This window comes from Boleophthalmus pectinirostris, unplaced genomic scaffold (genome assembly GCF_026225935.1).
Source record: "Boleophthalmus pectinirostris isolate CB_2022bp ecotype Guang Dong unplaced genomic scaffold, ASM2622593v1 HiC_scaffold_23, whole genome shotgun sequence".
In the NCBI taxonomy this organism is placed as follows: Eukaryota; Metazoa; Chordata; class Actinopteri; order Gobiiformes; family Gobiidae; genus Boleophthalmus; species Boleophthalmus pectinirostris.
Window position 1 is genome coordinate 16,720,155 of NW_026571207.1, and position 18,465 is coordinate 16,738,619.

The 18,465-nt window shown below is 37.9% G+C and overlaps 1 protein-coding gene across 7 annotated transcripts in view; it reads left to right on the plus strand.

The window, feature by feature from the left end:
* diaph2 (diaphanous-related formin 2) overlaps positions 1–18,465 on the plus strand; it is a 424,564-nt gene that overhangs the window by 321,624 nt on the left and 84,475 nt on the right. For all 7 annotated transcript variants that reach the window (XM_055158844.1, XM_055158843.1, XM_055158845.1 and 4 more), the window contains one exon: positions 10,287–10,422. In XM_055158844.1, coding sequence (XP_055014819.1) covers positions 10,287–10,422 — 136 coding nt within the window. The remainder of the gene's footprint in view (positions 1–10,286; positions 10,423–18,465) is intronic.

Below are 18,465 nucleotides of genomic sequence, written 5' to 3' on the forward strand. Positions count from 1 at the left end.
ATTTAAACTTTGCTTGCCGCGGATACGGAGAGGGATGCGAGTGGGATGAAGTTGTCGAAATGGGCCATGGTTTTTACCTTAATGCATTCGTCTGAAAACAATCCTCTAATCACCGCACTCTCCTGCTATTATTTATAGTTTGGGCTCTTCGGAGCTGCTGACAGAAAGGCTAATACCATCTGCTTGCAGTGCACATGCAATCAATGACTGCTTCTCTTTCAATGCTGTTTTCATTTCTTAGCCTTAGAAAGCAGCTCGACTCCCTAGATTTCACTTGTCAACCCTAAAAAACGGTTTCAGGTATTTTCTTTGACAGTGTCACGTCAACCATAGCTTTTTCGCCTCCGAGACTGTAATAAGCCACATCATTCTCTTGTCACTCAATAATTTTCATTTTACAACCTCATCAAGTCTCTGTTCACTCTTAAATGCAATCACAGTGAAGCGTTAAATATGGCATTGTTATACAGTCAGTATGTGTACCTGATTTTTATTGTCTTTAAAATGTGAAATAGACAACTAGTTTATTTTAAACAGTTTGCAGATGGTCAAAATTATTCCTCACTTGCTCTATGCATTCCGAGGATCCTTAATGATTCACTACAGTTAATTTATAAGTGCTTTCACAACTTTCAGAGGCCAGGTCAAAGTTCTGCCACCACGATGATCCGAACAACGAGCATGCTAACAGTTTGCAGAGGTCCAAAGTTATTCCTTACTTACCTTATGCATCCATAGCATCCTGGTTTTCACAACAATAAATAACAGATATAGGCCAAATCTGAGTGTTGCCATTATGGTAATTCTAACATCAATTAATATGCAACACACTTCCTGATTTTCTGATAATCAAGCACGGACAGCACAAAGCCTTATTTCTGCCTTAAGAGCTGTGTATACAAAATATATCTGTACTGGGGTAAACACATTTTGCTCAACTTCACAGAAAACATTGGGTACAGCCACTTTAAATTGCTTTGACAAAAAAAGTTGTGGTTTTGAGCAAAAGATCATTTCAAATCCTTGTAAAAATGAAAGTAACAGATAGCAGAAGTCTGTTTGTGCTTTCTATCCATCCCTTTCTCTTTATTTTACAGCAGGCTATATTATTTGAATCCATGGCATGCTATCTCTTTATACAGAGAGACTAAAAATGAGTCCTTTTAATGTGGGTCTCATATTCCAGAGCATAAGAGAAATGCAATAGGGCAGTTTCAGAGCGTAATCCTGATCAGACAGCACCAGGGGCGAGAGGGTTTTCCCATTAATGGGTTATCAAAGCACAGCAAATGGAATGGGATCAGACTCTGTGTTAACTGAGTGACTTCTAATAAGAGCAGTGATAGAAGACCTTCAAGATTAGAATAATGATTTGTGCGTGTGCTGGTAACTACATATTTGAAAGAACGTTGAAGTCATCTAACAGTGTAGTACTTTATACTGATGAAGGTCATTAAGAACTGAACAACAAAATAAAATAATAGCCCAGCGTCTAAGACTACTCAGCAACATCTTACCTTCTCATAATAACCTATGTATTTTTTTTTTGCTAACGATGATGACTAATAACGCCTTTTAGGCATTCACAGCTAATAATTAACATACCACATGGCTATATCTCCATGTTTGATGCACATCTTGCCACCATAATTACATATGTCACACCAAAGCCATTCATGGGTTTCAGTGTGATGAGAACATGAAAACTGCTGCCACAAAAATTAAGTATTCAAGTCAGTATATTCTGTCTTTTGAATGGGCCAAAACAGTGTCTATAAATAGGAAACTGTAACTTATGTATATAATTTATGTTGCATCCTTGTCTAATTTGAATGCCCTTTATTTTTATAGAGCTTTCAAAGTTTGGCCAGCCGCATAAGAGTTATAAGAAGTCATTGTTCATTCAGTCCTCATGTGAAAGTAGTCCTGGGATAGACTGATCTAGGCAAAGCTGCGTATGCAATCATCCCCTCCATGACCACCCATCACTCACTCACATACTCACACACACAGACACCAAAGTAGATGAAGTGTTTTGCCCAAGAACACAACAAAAACAAACCCCTGGATCCACCGAGCTACTGCCACCCACTTCTCAGGTACACCAAAATAAGACAGCACTATGTACCAATTTACCAGTACATCACAACCATTTAAAGACATCTTCGACAGCACCACACTTGACACTGATTCACCACTTTCACACATTTCAAAATCATTCTGTAACTCATGATACAGCCATTAAAATGATTGCAGCAGATTTTAGAGGTCACCTATCAATATGGGAACACGTATCTGCCACAGAGCAGAAGTCTCGCAATCTGTAACCTATAACTTCTCCTCGCCAGCCTTCCCCGATCTCACACCCGGCAAACAGTCCAACAGATGGCTAATAAACACATTTGCTGCTTAAAGCCCAGGCGCTGTAGCGTTTGTAAAATTCAAATGATCTATAGCAGTGACATCCGCTCTGTGAGATGGAGCATTTGAAAATAGCGTGTTGAAAAAGAAATAAATAAAAAAAGGACTTCCCAACTAGTATGCAAGAGAGGCAAGCCATGCTGAGGGAGATGTATTGTGGTGTGCGGGGTCAAGGAAGAACAGCAAACACATTTCATGAATTATTGAATGAGCAGACGAGAAGAAAAATGCAGCCTGGACCCTGTTGGTTGGACCGGACCTGGAGGTTGCACTCTTTGCTGTTTATGGAGTAGCAGGGTATGGATGAAGCCGGCAGTTCTATGCCATCTGAATATGCCATATGGGAGAGTTACATATGTGCTGCTTGGTGTCAGGTTCACTCAGGGTGATATTATGCTGTTATCTAGGTATTTCTTAAAGCAACAGTGCTGGTTCTTGATCAGTACCAGTTTAGGTTAACCTACAATTTTACTTGAATGTCCAATCTTGTCAGTTCTCTGAAGTGAAGCAAGTTTGGGCCTGGCTAGTAGGACGGGAGACCATTGGGAATATCAGGTGGAGTTGCAGTGCCTCAAGTGCCTGAAGTGCCTACTGCTGTTGTGTCTTGAGGCAACACATTTCACTCACCTTGCCTAGTATGAATGTGGTGTATGAGGGGCCAGTGCAAATTTGCAGCCTTGATTTAGTCCACCAGTCTACCCCAGGGCAGCTGTGGCTACAACAATGTGAAGTGAATGAATAATGCACTCATTTGAGTTTTATCAGTATTGGTTATGATGCTGGCCAGGCTTATACTGTTGAATCATCAACAAAAGAAAACATATTTTTACCAAACCTGAATGCATAAGGTGACCTCATAAACTTGCAGTACATACAATTGAAGATGATGTGTTTCTTTCTCTGTATTATTCCACAGCACTCTGTGTCCTATTCTGTTAGGCTCACCCCATAGTGCGACTACAGTCATACTTTCTGCTGCTCAATTAGTGGATCAAAGGTTGTAATTTTCATTGGAATAATTACTCCCTCATCAGGTATTAGGGCTGCAGTGGTGCTCCAGCTGTGGATGAAGACCAAAAATACACTGTAAATTATACAATAAATATTTTGCTTTGATTTTGAACACTTAATTACTGGTTGTAGTTGCACTTTACCAGTGGTACATCTGTGAAGATTTGAAAGAAATACATTTTTTAATCAGACTATGTTACTTGATAAAACTTCCTCCTCACAGTTTGTACCACTGTGCTGAAAATCAAATACAAATTCAAACCTGATACAATCCTCTGTTGCCATCAGGGAAAACCAGCTTGCCAAAGCGTGCCATGGAGGACAAATCAGAATATTTGTTCCCGTGGTAATTAGTGGAACCGTTTGATTAGGGTATCGTAATTACGTTGCATAATCATGTTTACAGTCAGAATCACTTGTTTGTTTAAAGTAAGTTTCGCCGGCAGGATTTTATTTGTAATCTGCATAATTATTTTACAGTGTAGAGCCGTTCCGCAATATTAGATCTAAATTAAGTGTGGGTGGGTGCAGATGCATATCGGAGGGCAGCTCACATTACATAGACCTATTGAAGCATTGCCTTATTATTTATTAGCCTGGCCAGTGGATCTAATTACTTTTTTATACGAAGTGTGGGTCCTTTCAACTTGGGTTTCATTAATATTAACACATGACACAGAAAATTGACATATAAAGTTAAATTAACAATGAGATATGTTTAATAATCCTAACATTAATATTGAAATCATGTTCTTTATTTGATCATATTTTAATTTTATAGTGTAATATTGTTATCATTGTCAGTTTATAGACTTGGGGTTATGTAAAAGCAGGCAAGACAAAACAGTCCACAAATCCTTATATGTCTTTTCAGAAACTCAACTAATCCAAGAAATATTGCCAGATTGGATATCGGTCTCATGGTATCGGTTCAGTCAATATTCCAGTTGGAACTTATGTACTGTTTCCTGAAAAAGACAATTTACTGGCTGATGTATTTATAGGACATCTCATAGTGATTGAACTTTCATTCATGCGAAGCTGTTCAGTAGTTATTTGTAGAATAAGTAACAACAAATAATAATATCCTACACTGGTATCGTAATATTGGTATTGGAGCTGAAGAAGCTGCATCGGTGCATCTCCACAACTAAGTAGCCTATAATTTAAAGGAGATTTCTTATGCAGCCATAAGAATGCCTGATCTAGTCATATCTCAAATCAGCATTATTTGACCAAGCTATAATGGTTATCTCACATCAGTGGCTCTCATTTAGTTATGGTTTGAGTGATTCATGCATGTTTGAATAATTTTGTATTGTCCTGCATTTGTGGCGTTCAAAAATTTCTGTGTCATCTACCCCCTATCTCTACCCACAGCTCTGTATTTGTTAAATAGTCTTTGAAAAATTCAGACTCTGGGTCATTTTTCCAAATAAACCCCATACTGCTTGCTGTTGGGAAATGCCACTGTGAAGACATGGAACAAGCAGTTGAGCTTTGAACAGGAAGTCAGTGGACCTCGTTTCTATTATTAAGTTGGACCTATTTCTATTATTATTTTTGTGTTTTGAGTCAGTATTTAGTTTTGCACCAAACAAAATCCATAATGTATTTACCAGGGGGGAAAAGTGCACAATACGTGTCTTCTTTAAAGGTCCTATATTACACAAAATGGATTCTTGTGAGCTTTAAGTCGTGTTAAGACATTCACACATGTTTGAGTAATCATTTATTATTAGTCTGGCTACATCTCCAAAGCTCAAAATGCTCTGTTCCACCTTGTGACATCATATACAGGGTTCCCACAGTCATAGAAATCCTGGAAAAGTCATGGAAATTGAAAATATCATTTCCCAGCACTGGAAAAATTGTAAATTCAATGAAAGTTTTGGAAAAGTCATGGAATTTTAGTATCTCTTTCACACAACTACAGTGTTCTGTTCAGTTATCATTAGGCTATTATGATTATTTTTGAATGTATACACCTTTTGTTTAAAAGAGACGACAATAAATTCATTGACAGTATTTTGAATGTTAAAAACTATAATACCAGAACACAAGGTGAGTGGAAAGGGTTAACATTTTATATTTAGCCCTAAAAGTACGATCAATTCTACACTTGTAGGGTGCAGTAAAGTCACGGAAAATTCACTTTAGGTCATGAAAAAGCCAAGGAAAAATTTTTAAATTTTGTCAGTGAAAAAGAGTGGGAACCCTGCATATAGTGATAGTTTTCTATCACTTTCTAACTACCTTTTACCACTTGGTCAGGAAAGATTGGCAGTTTAAAAACACAGAAAAGCACTTCCTGAACAGAGTATTTTCTGTCCGAGAGAAGAACTCAGCTTAAAATGCAGGATTTGTATATTAAATGTGTGTGAATGAAACTAAACACAGCTCCTGGTATGTTATTATAACACAGATCAGAAAATATCGTAGTATGGACATTTTAACTTGATCTTTTTTTTTGCTCTTCACTACTGCATGGGTTAGTTTGATGTGACCCATATCTCTCTATATAGGTAAATGCTCCTTTGCGTTTCTAACACACATGCCCTCTCTCAGTCAAACCTCTTTATTACAGTTCACCCATACAACTATTCTCATCATATCACCTGCATCAACCTTTCCATGGCTCCCTTTGTTACTCATCGTCCTTGTCAAACGTGAAGAGGACAGTGACGGCCAGGCCCTGTGTCCTTGAGCGTGAGGCAAAGCTCTACTATTGACTGGCATGATGATCTGCTCTTTCCTTGTTCTTCTGCACAATCCCCCAATAATCCCCCCATCTTAGCTGCCAACATGACACACACGTCCCTCCCGACCACAGGGGCCTGGTGCTGGAGACCTACGCTGTCACCACTTATTATATCAGCGCCAGACAGCCATGACCAAAAATAGAGAGGAGACGCTGTGAAAACTATACCTGACATGAGAAATCTGTAATCTTAATAAAGCAATGTGAAGGAATCAATACGTGTTGGTCCGATTGTTTGACGTTGTAGGAATCATTGAACAGAAATGAAATAGGCAGCAGAGTAAGAGTCATTTTAGGGTAACATATTAGTGGCGAGCTAAGAGTACTTGGTTCGCTAGTTAGTTAGTGATGAAAATCTAGGGCTATGTTTTGAATAGACAAATGATCTCAAAATACCATGTATACATAGCAAATTGAAATCCATGAATATATAATTACAATTCCAGAGCATCCATTGCTATGGAATACACACTTTAGATTAAGGACCACATATTAAGAGCTAGTTAATAGTAAACTGCACAATAAATGCTTAATTACACCTTTGCTAGTATTTATAAAGTACTTTAAATCCATTTTTGTCTAAGGCTGTATTTTGCAAGTACTAGCCCATTAAATATTTTCTTCCCATTAAAGTAGTGGAGATTACAATAGATGTTTATGCACATACACTGAAACCTTAATAAGCATTAATAACTGTGTAATTAACACTAATAGCTAAGTAACAGCTAATTAACAAACCAATTACCACTTAATGAGCTATTAATATGTGGTCCCTAAACTAAAGTGTTACCAAAAATACTTTCATAAGTCCTAAATACTAACAAACAAATTGTATTTACTACTTACAATAACGTTTAAGAGTTAATTAATATGTGGTCCCTCAAATGTTACAGACAGCAGTTTTTTAGAAAGAGAACTTTATTGATCCACAAGGGAAATTATTTGGATACAGTAGTAGAGAAACAGTATAATGGTACTAATAAAAGTTTATAGCCTAAGATGGTCAAATGATATGTATATAGGAGTCTGTTAATAGCTGTCAATAATAACTTGTGACAGTGCACTTTCTAAATATGGGGCTGATTCATCCCTCAATCTGCTGAATTATTTATGCATTAATATAGAAGTTAATGCATTAATATTTATACATTAATTTTGAGAGATGGTATTAATATTTATATATGCCCTTTTGTAAACATTGCTTGAACATTGTGGTGCTGCAAGTTAAGCAGCACCCCAATACATTTTTAATATTTGAATTTTCCTCAGCCATCCAAAGTCACCAACTGCAGATATGCATGTGGTTAAAAACTGACGTGTGTAAAGCTAGCGCATAGAACATTCGCAAGCTTTTATTTCATTGTAGCAATTAGCACTTCATAAGCTCAACAAGGCATGCTAATTTACTTATCTAACCTTTAACCACTAACCCTTAATATAACATGCTAGAAGCTACTCACTTCACAAAAGGCTATATTGTCTAGAAGAATAACCCTTGTTTTAAAACACTGTGTACCTGTTTACTAATCTTTAAATGTCACTATGAACAGGCACGCCAAAAAATATTTATTACGATCTAACACCAGTTTTTATACAGTTTTTTTAGGGATGAGCTGAGCTCAAACAAACACACATTTGGTGCCACTAGAAAATATTTTTGACATAATCTAGACAAGACACATCCCATATATTTGGTCTTTGGTTGTTTTTAATTGAAAGCTGTTTTAACAATAACTCTGATAACTTTGTGTATTTTTTGTAACAGCCATGTATATGGGTTGTTTACATAATTGTTCAGTTTTGCAAATAATCTAATCTACTGTATACAAACAGTACCTGTAAAAATGTTAAAATTATTAAGTTAAAAATAATAATAAATATATATGACAAATGAAAAATCGTATGACCTTCACTAGATTGTGTCCAACCCCGGTTATTAATAGCTTTCAGGTGAATTTATCTCAAGTCATTGTAAATTGTCTACCTGTCAATGACACACACACACACACACACATGCATAGCCTCTGTATGTTGGGTCTCTGTCAATGGCAAAAGGCGACAGACATTTTGTTGTCTCCAAAGGTCACCCGGTTGCATCCAAGTCCCGGTCGGCACGGGAACAAACCAGCGCGTCCATTATCTCGCTTTCTCCCGACTCCTTCCTGACATTTCAGCCGAGGAAGAGGAGGATGATATCTCCCCGTCTTCCTCCTCCGAGACTGGCACGCTGCATGTCTGTCTATATTGTCCAAGAGCTCGGTTGCTACGACGCTAACCTTTTCTTCCGCTGCTCCCCACTGGAAATTTTCGAAGATTTACGAGCGGAACTTTTAAATTAACATGCAGCGCTACACTCTCATTCATTTTCCCAACCTGACTGTTAGCGACATGAAGTGGCGCTAACAAATTCATTCCCTGCAAACAAATATTATGTGCATCAGTGACCCTGTTGTGTGGAAATGATTTAAGAGACCATGGGACAGATGGAACAAAATGGCTCCCCAGTCTAATTGTGACAGATATTTTTTCTCAGGTAAAAACATGGAGCTTTCATTATAAGCACAAAGAAACCATGCTGTCCTATTTTTCCATATCAACACATTAGTTTCATTTACAATATGAACAAAGGTGCAGTTTGACATTCGAGTCTGTTGGTGGTGCTGTGATTTTTTTAAAGACTGAAACATCAACAACCCTTATAAATATTGTTCCCTTTACAACTGCTGTGATTATCAACAAACAGGACCCATGGTCACAGAGTAATGGCTGGCATTTCAAAATCAAATCTTTGCTATTCTGGACCTCCAAAATGTGGCTGTCATCAAAATATTTTGCCAAAGCTGAAACAAAACCATTTTGATACAACACATTTCAAGTAAACAGTGCTATTCATTTGAAACTGGCATTTCTTGTCCAACACAATTTTGTCAAATAGAATAGTAATACAATTTGCAAAATAAATGTTTAAAATGTTACCCTTGGACCCACAGATATAATGTATTTTAAGGGCCCATTTTACACCATTTTCTGATCTGTTAGAATGTTTTTTCCTCATGAAACTCATACTCAGAATTTTGTTTCATTCACACGTTTAAAACCAAATCCTGCATATTTCGGATGAGTTCTTCTATCAAACAGACAACACTCTGTTCCATCTTGTGATGTCATGTGGTGATACAGGAAGTGCTCCACTGTGATTTTAAACTCCACACACCTTCACTAGAATCATATGTTCCATTTCATAATTGCCCATCACTTCTGAAGAAAAGACAAAAGGTAGCTGAAAACTGTCGCACCATGATATCACAAGGTGGAACAGGGCATTTTGAGCTTTGCAGATGTAGACAAATTAATAATTAAAGGTTACACACCAGATATGTTTGTGAGTAAGTTACAGCATTAGAACATGGCTTAATGCTCACAAGGGTTGATTTTGTGTAATAGAAGAATAGGGCTCAAGAAGAATAAGGGCTTAAGACTTTACACGTTCACAATGGATGCAGATATTCATTCATTGTGAAGTTGCAACGTGCCTCAACCTTTAGTGTCTCTCATTGTGTTGTTGGGTCACAAATAGAATAGCTTTATTATCACGTAGCAATTAATCTTTGACTTACTACCACATAAAGACGGGACATCACAAATTGCATGGAAGCAATAGTAGCCCTACTAAAATACAGCAAGTGCTCCATTATTAATTTTTTTTTTCTATAAAGTACCACACCTTTCATTGTGTCCCATTGTGTTGCTGGATCTACCACAAAAGGCTCTCAGGAGAACTTGTTTAGCTAAAGTCTGCATATGTTTCACAACCATCTAGTTTTATAATGCATGTGAAATGTGTCATAGTAATACATTATTAACACCAAATCTGATTTCTATTATTGAGAATATGTAAAACAGCACCAAGAGGTTTGAGATAACTTCAGACATCCAATGCACAACCCACCATGATGCATTGTTTACCGCACCAGCCTATCTCCAAATATCAAAATCTCCCATGAATATGGATCTAAACCTGCGCAGTAGCTGAAAGACTGATGGTGGCAGGATTTGGATGCCGATTTTAATCTTTCTTTCTTTTTTTCATCAGGAAGCCATGAAGGAGAACCACAAGAAGAGGGAGATGGAGGAGAAGATCAAGAGAGCCAAGCTGGCGAAGGAGAAGGCTGAGCGCGAGAAGCACGAACGCCAGCAGAAGAAGAAGCAGTTGATTGACATGAACAAAGGTACGCCACTGCCACCTCGGAGATGCGCGGAACAAATGGGACCCAGATAAGGGATGGGGGTAGGGAGCATCACAATGTTGCTTCAGAACCAGGAAGCAGTGAGATAATGTTGGGGAATGTTGGGCAATAGGGGGAGTCGGATTTTCAACTGAGAGGGAATCTTCCAGTTACTCCCAGAGCTGTCGACAAACAAGAGTGAGATTATGCCATTTTTAGCTTCTCTTTGTCCAATGCTATAGGCTTCCTCTATAGAATTGTGACAGACGTACATTTCAATTGGAACATATCAAGATGGATGTGACAATAGCTTCATCCAGAATACATGAATAATACAGTCGTGAGATGGGAAAATGTAGGCTAAGGCTTACTTGATAAAATTATATAAGTAGGTTAACTTGCCATGCTTTGCGCGGACATTACATAGACCTATATTTGTTTCTAATAGACTGATTCTAACCTTAATTACACATTACACATTGTCTAATCTTAAAATAAAACCTTAAACTTGAGGAACTTTAAACCTACATCATCTAGCCTAATCTAAAATGATCTAGTACTGAAAGATTTACCTCATGGGGACCTGATATTTGTCTTCCTCATGGAGTCAGGTCCCTTGAAAGTGACTTATTTCAATCCCCACAATGTGATAAATGCCTGCCCACACACACAATGGGCATCTTTTGAGCTGTTTGATTGCCTCATAGTTCTATAAAATACGTCAGATTTCAGTGTTACAAGCCATAGGAATACACAGGCCATTAGCCCCCCTCTGTGACCCGCCGTTGTTCTCACTTGTTTTCTGGCCATGCAGAAGGTAACTGACAGATAATCATCTCAGCCACGGCCTGAGAATGCTGGCGGGCATGCGCTATATTTATTGTGGTGAATAATTTCGAATTACCCCATTGTCCAGCAATGCCAGTAAAGTGCGTATTGATTGGTGTAAGCTGTTGTTGTTCAGCCATGAAAAATAAGAGTGACAGAGCGAGTCGCCTGAGTCTAGTTATGCCAATGACATTGAGAAGGAATTTCAGGCCTGAAGGAGCCAACAGTCAGTGTGCTCTTTTGTCTATTTTTTGACAATCAGACTGGAGTTTTCACAATCCACCAGCTTCTAAATGTCAGTGGCAGCCCAGGCCTGTGGAGCTGAGCCACATCGTGAAAATGTGACAAGACAGTCCTCAGTGTGCCACAAACTCTCCGGGATAATTGATGCATGCTACATTTTCCCTCAGAGCAGTGACCTCTTTGAAAGCTTCACTTTTAATAATCCAACATGGCTGAGCTGAAAGAGCCTGTCTAGTCACTTTCTCATTCGGGCTAACCAGATGGAGAAGGCTGGAGTAGTAGGTATAATATGAAATATTTCTGCCAGAGCAGATTTTGATCTCACTTTCTGGATGCCATAATATGACTTGTATGAATAAAACATGAGGATGACATGAGCAACATTGCCTGCAGCCTTGGAGATAGTGGGTATTGTCCTCCACTGCAACAGCCGGCTCACTGGACTGTCCCTATCACAATGACCTTGGCAGTTATGAAATGCACTTTAAAAATTCAACATGTGCCCAACTTGGTCAGCTTTCTTTCCTTCAAGGTCCTTACCTGCTCCGACTCACATCTGATCAAACCTTGAATAGTGCTCCTTTGTGTACCAACTTGTCTCACAGTGAAATGCAATCAAAGGAAGCATAATCAAATACGAAGGTCCTTAAAAGGATCCTGTGAATGCGACGCTGAACTTGAGCCAGGAGCAGGTTGGAGGTTACACCAGCCACTGTGTGTTTTTCTCAGAGCTATTTACTCACAAACAGACGCGGACGGATATTTTGTATTTTCCTGTTGCACATTTTTCTTTCTCTCTGCCTCGATCCCTCTCCATTTGATAGCCTTGGCTTGAGAGCCCCAGCTTTTTCTCCTCTAAAATTCTATATGTGTTTCAGATGTATGAGGAGTTAGTTATTGGACGAGACTTTTTACATCAATATTTCATTGCTGGAACCCACTGTGTGTATAGATATATATACGGTGCAGGCTGAAGAGAATGAGGTAGCATGCAACTCAAATCTGCCGTGAATATAAATCCCTTTTAATAATCATATCCAAACATTTTCTATTTAACATTTAAAAGGTTGTAAAGGGTAATGGAATTGCTTGAATGGACCCAAGGTTGAATGGATTACTCTGGTTATAATTATTCAAAACCTTGAGTTTTCATATTGACAGACCAACTGGCACAAACATACACGGAGAATGCAAAGCCATTGACCTAAAAGTGCTGTATTTAGTATTAACAATCCCATTAGCATTAACAGATGGTGAAAGCATATGCGTTGTATTTAAGTATATCGTCAGTGTATTTATAGATTTAGTTGTCATAAGGCTTTGTTGCGTCCTACTATTGTCTTTGATGCTATTTCAAAAGTGCTATTTCTGAGTGCGTGTGTGTTGGGTAGATTTAGTGTCATTCCACAAATTGCGACCTAATCCTCTTCCCTTTTTGCCAATGATTAACAATGAAATGCATATTTAATGAGAGTTTAATTCATTTAGCGTTTACCAGGATGGCACCAAAGTGGGTGGAGGGCGCCAGACAAATGCGTTTTAGGCACCAGATAAGCTAAAAATAATAATCGCTCCCATTTGCCACTTGATGGAACTTGAAGCCTCGGAAAACGCACTGACATTTTGCACTCCTTCAACAAGCCTGATTGATGGATGGGACAGACGTAGAGCGGAGTGTGTTTGCCTTGTGAAGTATTGCAATTGCTAACGACAGAAATTGCTTATGAAATGGTTACGCGGTCACCCCATTCGTTTTAATCTCCCCTAAGTGGGTTTCCGTATCGGGTTGAGCTGACCAGATGTTCCACATTTGCCAAATCACTGGGGCTAACTGTTGAACACTGTAGAACAAACTCAAACTTATTTTACAGCATACATCAGAAGATGGGAGATCTTTCTTTTTTTTTTTTTTTTTTTTGTTAGATATTTTCATCCATTAAATAGTACATTGTATGGTTAGCTTCCATTGTGGTTTTCAAGTTTATGAGAAAAATGGCGTTCTGTCCTTGCTGAGCTGAGAGCTGTAGTTTGAAAATATGTCTTGGGTGAATCTATTGTTTTAGTAAAGTTGTGTTTGGTTGTCTTAAAAAAATATTTAATATGCTCAATTTAATGAATGGATTCATATCAGTGGATTTTAATGTTATGTTTATATGCCATTTTGTGAACTTTTCAACATTCAGAAGATATAATATTTAGTGTTTAATTCTTGGTTCTTATGCTAAAGCAGCTGTATCACTCTGAAACCCATGGATAACTTGAATATCAGGGGTCCCAAATAAGCCACCTCGTAGTTAAACATATTAAAAGGGAATGTCAGTGTGGCGTGTAGAACAGAGTGTGCAGAGCGTGTCGGTGGCCGGGTGGGCGAACAAGCCTGGTCCCAGTGCATGCGGTCTGGATGTCTTGGAGGCATTAGTGAGGCAGCTCTCCGGGGTCAGTGCCCCTGTCTGGGCCTGATGTCTGGGCCTAATGTCGACTCCCCAGTCTTCTCCACTAAAGCTTTGGACAGAGCTCCCGCTGCGCTGGACACCATCAGAGCTGGCACTGGCCTCAGAGAAGTAAACAAACAAGCTGCATGTGAATGTGTCACTACTGTGAGCAGGTGGAGGAGAGAAGAGTGAAGAACCACTTCAACAACTCTTCAACTAGGTTATGATGATGTTAGCTCTCACTGAACTTTATATTACTATGAGGTACATGGAGTGATACACACTTCACAAATGCAGTACACGTGTTCAGTTGTATTACACAAAATGGATTCATGTGAGCCATGTTTATAATGTTGTGAATAACATACCAAGAATTGTGTTTTGTTTCATTCACACGTTTGAATAACCCTTCATCTGCCTAGATCTCCTAAGCTCAAAATGCTCTGTTCCTCCTTAGTTTTAAGGTACAGCTAGCTTTTACTTTTAGGTCAGTTGAGACCGGCAATTTCAGGGCTTTATTATCCAAATGACTGTAGTGAAGGTGTATTGAGTTTAAAAACACAACTGAGTATGTATTTCTACCTGACAACACAAGATATGTTTTTAGTTTGAGAGCATTTGAGACTAAATATGCAGGGTTTGTGTTTTAAACTTGTGAACACAAGTGCCAATATTTTTTTTATTAGATTTTTTAATGAGGAAGCAACATTATAACACAGATCAGAAAATAGCGTAATATAGGCCTTTTAAAGTAATTACAACTCTTCTATATTTGAAGATGAATAAACAACTATTTGTGACCTAAATGAGCACTATTGTTTTAAACCTCCATAGCAGCTGTCAAATGCATTAAACATATGCAGTGGCTTAACAGATGGTGCTGTTATGGTAAACTTAGCTGTGAACTTCATTTTTAATCTTAGAGTCTAGTGCAGTCTCATATGCAGGATACTCCCAATACACCAAATGCCTGTTTCATTTATTCACTACAGTTTAAATTAGACTCACATTTACATTGAAATGCCACAGATACGATGAAAACATTTTGAAGTTTGAATAACACACATTTAATATTCACCTTCTATATAAAAGGGCCCATATTGTGCTTTTTTTTGATCTGTTATAATGTTGTTTGCTCATGAAAAACATACCTGGAGTTGTGTTTTGTTTCATTCACACATGTTTAACACACAAACAATAGGCTGAGCTCTTCTCTCAAACAGAAAACACTCTGTGATGTCATGTCATGATATAGGAAGTGCACCACATGTCGTACGTTTTGTTCCCAGTTTGTTCAATCAAATTCTACCTAATAATATTTCATACATAATGTATAATACAGCACAAATCAATTATGCAAAAATCAGCCTTATTATTTAGTTTTTGTATGTATTTTCTTTATCAACAACACCAATAGAACAATGCATATACCGGCACAGGCTTCACACTGACCCAGTAACATTCTGTATGGGTCATTATATTCTTGCATGGCACAATGAACTAATTAACCTCAGAATGTGCTCAATACATTAAAGGTCATCCCTCCAGCGAGAATGCAAACTCTCTGCCAACACTGTGCTCCTATTTTCTACCCACATAATGAGGCAAGGCAAAATTGTATATTACTGAGAATGTGTATATAGAAAAACTCTGCAACCACCAAACTACATTTTTTGTGTAAGTTTCAACATAACTCAAGATGCCAGTGTCCTTCTTTGGTTTGCAAGGCCAAGTCTGTGCTCTGGTGATAGAGATCGGGGGTACTATTCCATTTGAAGACAGCAGGCTTGAGAATGAGGTGTCCGTGTCTGCATGATTATGTGCAGAGAGGAAGTTGGCATGTTGACAATGATAGGCCTGCAGCTTCTATTTATGCATTGTGTTTGTCAGCTCTGCACGCTGAAGGTGAACCAGATTGTTTGGGTAGAATGTGAAGTCCTCCATGTTCTATAGAATACCTTATTAATAAGTACAACTAATAGAGATGTGTTTGGGTGAATATTTCTATAGACGCAAACAAAAAAGTTCATATGGCCATGATGTAGATAGTTTGTGTCTCTAAAGAGTCATAGAAGTTATTTATTCAACCCTCTTCAGCTCAAATCATATAAAAAAAGTAACCAAATTCACCCACTAGTACAAAGAACGCACGATAAATATTGTTGTTCCATCTATCATGTGTTGAATGATAAGTTGATATAGTATTTATTGTGGCAAGCGTAGTGCCATAGCAATTAATAATTCAAAACAAGATACTAAAGGTATTTTTTTATTTCAATAATTCAAATTTAAAAAGATTTTCACATTGCTATTTTCCATTTACAGTTTACATAGTGTTTTTATTTCTTCTTCCTTTTATCTTACATTGCCGTTAACACAGAAACGTATCTTTACAGTGGTAATGATTATCTATTTTAAACAGCAGAGAAAATTCCACATAAGTCCACACAAGTTAATTCCAAGGCTAATTTATGGCTACATTCTATAGCAACAAAATCCATTTTATATAGGAGCTTGCAGAAGACTATCTGTTCATTAGTACACCATTATATAGCATGCCCTCCCTAAAGCTATCACTCTAACTCTTTTCTCCTACCCACCATAACAGAGATACATTCAGTTAATATGAGTTTAAAGCACCGTCATTTCTTCACTTCAACTTCACCTTAATTAGCCTTAATAAAGCACGAACAAAGACCTAATTCACAAAGAAAAAATGGTGTAATAAGAATGAGTCAGGCTTACTTACTTAGAAGTTAAAAGTTAGAGTAAGAATTACATTGCTAGACCTTTTGCTAACTATTTGCTTTTCAGGCTATTAAAGGTCCTATATTACGCAAAACAGACAACTCTGAGCTTTTATCCATGTTATGATGTTGTTACCTCCTCAAAAACATACCTAGAGTTGTGTTTTGTTTCATTCACACGTATTTGAGTAATTCTGCATTATTGGTCTGTCTGCATCTCCAAAGCTCAAAATGCTCTGTTCCACCTTGTGATGTGATGAAGAGGTAGTTTTCAAGTTAATTGCTACCTTTTAATTTTAGTTCAGTAGAGATTGGCATATATATTTCCCAACCTATCTGCTTGTTTACCATCGCTTTCAGAGCCTATCTTTATTTGTGCGGCATGCTTAACCAAAGTGACTGACAGGTGCAGGAGGCGGAGACTATAGCCAAAGCGCCTGTCACTTGCGGAGACGTGGATTGATGGCTTTGTGAGACCCTGACAGCTGTCTTTGGGGGCACCGCTGCTCCGAACCTGCAGCTCGGAGATCATCATACACGCGGGGGCTGACAGGTGCAGGTGGCCCGGACAGGTTAGCCGGGCGAGTTTGCACTGTGTCTCGCGGAGCAGCAGACAAGCCAAACAATATTATCGCGTTAGATAACTTGCGGAGATGTGAAGGTCATGGAACACAGCTAGATAAAAAATGTTTCCGAGAGGGATCCCTGCTATACCCGAGCTTAGATGGGTAATGAAGATGGTATTAGGCTTCACGTCTGACATTCCTGCCCTATGCGGAAAGATAGAGGTTTTGGATCGAGATTTGTACGGCTTATCTTTTCACTATGATACTTTTTAGGTAGTAATGCTAAATTATATATTGTAGGCAAACATACAGTGGTACAACTTGTCTATATAGAATTCAATATCCTCTCTCTATGAATCGATACAGATGTTTATATTGCTGTCATAGTGGAAAGCTGAAGTTGTGTTGGGTTTTGGTGTAACAATTCTTCATAAAATACAAATTGTAAAGTTAAGTATCCATTTAAAGGGCCCATATTGCACTCTTTTCTTATCTATGTACTCATTTTTTTTCCTCATCACAAACATGCCTGGAGTTATGTTTTGTTTCACACGTTTAACACACATATTTAGTCTCAAACAGAACACTTTGTTCCTCCTTGTGATGTCATATGTCACTACAGAAAGTGCTTCGCTGTGTTTTTAAACTCCATATACACCTTCACTAAAACCATTTGGATAATTTCAGCCCTGAACTCGCCAATCTCTACTGAACTAAAGGCAACAAAAGCTAGCTGGTAACTTGAAAACTACTACTTTTTTTGAGCTGTTAAAATGTAGACAGAGTAATCATAAAGAATTACTCAAATATTAATGAGTAGGGATGTGCATGGCCTCTGGCGATCCAATACACATCACTATATGTCAGTACTGTATATCATGATACATCCCGATACAAAAACAAAGGACTATATATTGTGATTTATCAATAATTACATATAATATTATGGTCAAGGACACTTTCATAAGAAGAAAAAAAAAAAGAAATACAGTTAATTTAATTTTTAAATCACAAGAACAGTAAATGGAACTTATGGATTTTACATGAAAAACATGACCTTAAAAACTGATCCAAAGCATTTTAAATCAATACAAGAATCATGCAATGAAGTATCATGAGATATCACTAAATCATTTTTTTCTTATGCCCCTATTGATGAGTGCGTATATGAAACAAAACACAACTCCAGGTATGTTTTCGAAGAGGTAAAAAAGCTCACAGGAATCCAAT